The sequence below is a fragment of the Magnolia sinica genome, chromosome 12 (assembly GCF_029962835.1).
Source record: "Magnolia sinica isolate HGM2019 chromosome 12, MsV1, whole genome shotgun sequence".
Taxonomy (NCBI): domain Eukaryota; kingdom Viridiplantae; phylum Streptophyta; class Magnoliopsida; order Magnoliales; family Magnoliaceae; genus Magnolia; species Magnolia sinica.
The window spans coordinates 67,923,632-67,925,988 of record NC_080584.1 but is presented as its reverse complement, the minus strand read 5'-3'; the positions used below and the strand labels follow the sequence as shown (position 1 = coordinate 67,925,988).

The 2,357-nt window shown below is 33.2% G+C and overlaps 1 protein-coding gene across 1 annotated transcript; it reads left to right on the top strand.

The window, feature by feature from the left end:
- The first annotated feature begins 230 nt into the window (after window positions 1-230).
- Window positions 231-908, top strand: LOC131220609 (large ribosomal subunit protein uL30x-like). The gene has a single exon (XM_058215433.1). The coding sequence runs from the start codon at window positions 297-299 to the stop codon at window positions 741-743; it is 447 nt and encodes a 148-aa protein (XP_058071416.1). The 5' UTR covers window positions 231-296; the 3' UTR covers window positions 744-908.
- Window positions 909-2,357: the final 1,449 nt, after the last annotated feature.

Sequence of the window (2,357 nt, the reverse complement as noted above, 5' to 3'; positions counted from 1 at the left end):
GAGAGCTTAAACTATGTTGTGTTTGCTCCAAATACTTAAGAGCTTAAATCATATTGTATTTGCTCCAATTACTCAAGAGCTTAAATTGTGTTGTGTTTGCTCCAATTACTTAGTTAAGAGCTTAAACTGTGTTTTCTTCGCTACAATTACTTAAGAGCTTAAACTGTGTTGCGTTTGTTCCAATTACTTAAGAGCTTAAACTATATTGTATTCAATCTAATTACTTGAAAGGCCGATTTTATGTCAGCCCAACAGCTAAGTTGTTGTTCATCATCCACATCCATGGTATTAATGACATGCACCCAAAGACAAGAAAATTTCCTCAGCTCTTGTGTTTGAGACAGATATTTAATGGTGTGTTTCTAAGGGTCAATAAGGCCATTGTGAACATGTTGCATAGGGTCGAGCCCTACGTGACATATGGCTATCCCAATTTGAAGAGTGTGAGGGAATTAATTTACAAGAGGGGTTATGGCAAGCTGAATAAGCAGAGAATTGGTTTAACTGACAACTATGTTATTGAGCAGGCATTGGGTAAGTTTGGCATAATCTGCATAGAGGATCTCATTCACGAGATCATGACTGTTGGACCCCATTTCAAGGAGGCCAATAACTTCTTATGGTCATTCAAGCTCAAGGCGCTGCTAGGTGGTCTTAAGAAGAAGAGAAACCACTACATTGAAGGAGGGGATGCTGGATACAGAGAAAAGTATATCAACAAGCTCATTAGAAGGATGAACTAACCCTTTATGCAAAATTTTCCTTCATTCCAAGTTCTTCTATCAATAATAGAAATTACTAGAACTCAATTTTTCCCTGCAGGAGGGCAGTATTTTGGAGAACATGGAAGTTGTTTGCAATTTTGTCGCATTTGGATTTTGAATTGGAATTATGTTGTTTCATGAGTAGTGCATGTTTTTTTTTTCTATTTTTATTAAATATTCACCAATTATGCGTGAAAAAAAAAAACGTAAGAGCTTATACTATGTTTCATTACAGAAAACGGGGCAAAGGCTACAGATAAAAGTCGTAGCTAAAGATTTATGGCTATGATTATCGTCCGTAGCATGACCGTAGCCATTGGTACCATAGCCATAGGTCTTAAAGCTATGACTATAGATTTACTATAGAACCAATAACTACGAATTAAAGCTGTAGCTAAATGTACATACAACTATGGATAATATTTGTAGTTAAAAGTAGAAATACGCCAAAGTTAACAATAGCTATGGTTGCTGGATCAAGGACTACGAACAATATGTGTAGCTATTTCCTATTAAAAAAATGAAATTATAATTATGGTACCTCTTACCATTGCTAGTACTTGCTCTAATAAATCATGCTCTGATAGATCAAGTCATCTAAGCTGATAAAGATAAAGACTTCATGGCTTACAAACTCATCTAAACTAATCTAGATAAATAATAATATAATAAATACATCACACTTAATTACATGCACAATGAGAGTATTTTCCTTCATTCCAAGTTCTTCTATCAATAATAGAAATTACTAGAACTCAATTTTTCCCTGCAGGAGGGCAGTATTTTGGAGAACATGGAAGTTGTTTGCAATTTTGTCGCATTTGGATTTAGAATTGGAATTATGTTGTTTCATGAGTAGTGCATGTTTTTTCTATTTTTATTAAATATTCACCAATTATGCGTTAAAAAAAAAAAAAAAAAAAAAAAAACACTTAAGATCTTATACTATGTTTCATTACAGAAAACGGGGCAAAGGCTACAGATAAAAGTCGTAGCTAAAGATTTATGGCTATGATTATCGTCCGTAGCATGACCGTAGCCATTGGTACCATAGCCATAGGTCTTAAAGCTATGACTATAGATTTACTATAGAACCAATAACTACGAATTAAAGCTGTAGCTAAATGTACATACAACTATGGATAATATTTGTAGTTAAAAGTAGAAATACGCCAAAGTTAACAATAGCTATGGTTGCTGGATCAAGGACTACGAACAATATGTGTAGCTATTTTCTATTAAAAAAATGAAATTATAATTATGGTACCTCTTACCATTGCTAGTACGTGCTCTAATAAATCATGCTCTGATAGATCAAGTCATCTAAGCTGATAAAGATAAAGACTTCATGGCTTATAAACTCATCTAAACTAATCTAGATAAATAATAATATAATAAATACATCACACTTAATTACATGCACAATGAGAGAGTATTCTGTCTTAAAAGCTCTTACAAGGGCCATCATATATAGGGAAAAAAATAATGAAAAAGAAATAAAAGATAAGATAAGATAGAAACAAAGAAAAATTCATCTCTACTCCTTACAAATCATCCCCGACCACATATAAGCAAAAATAGCTCCATATAGTT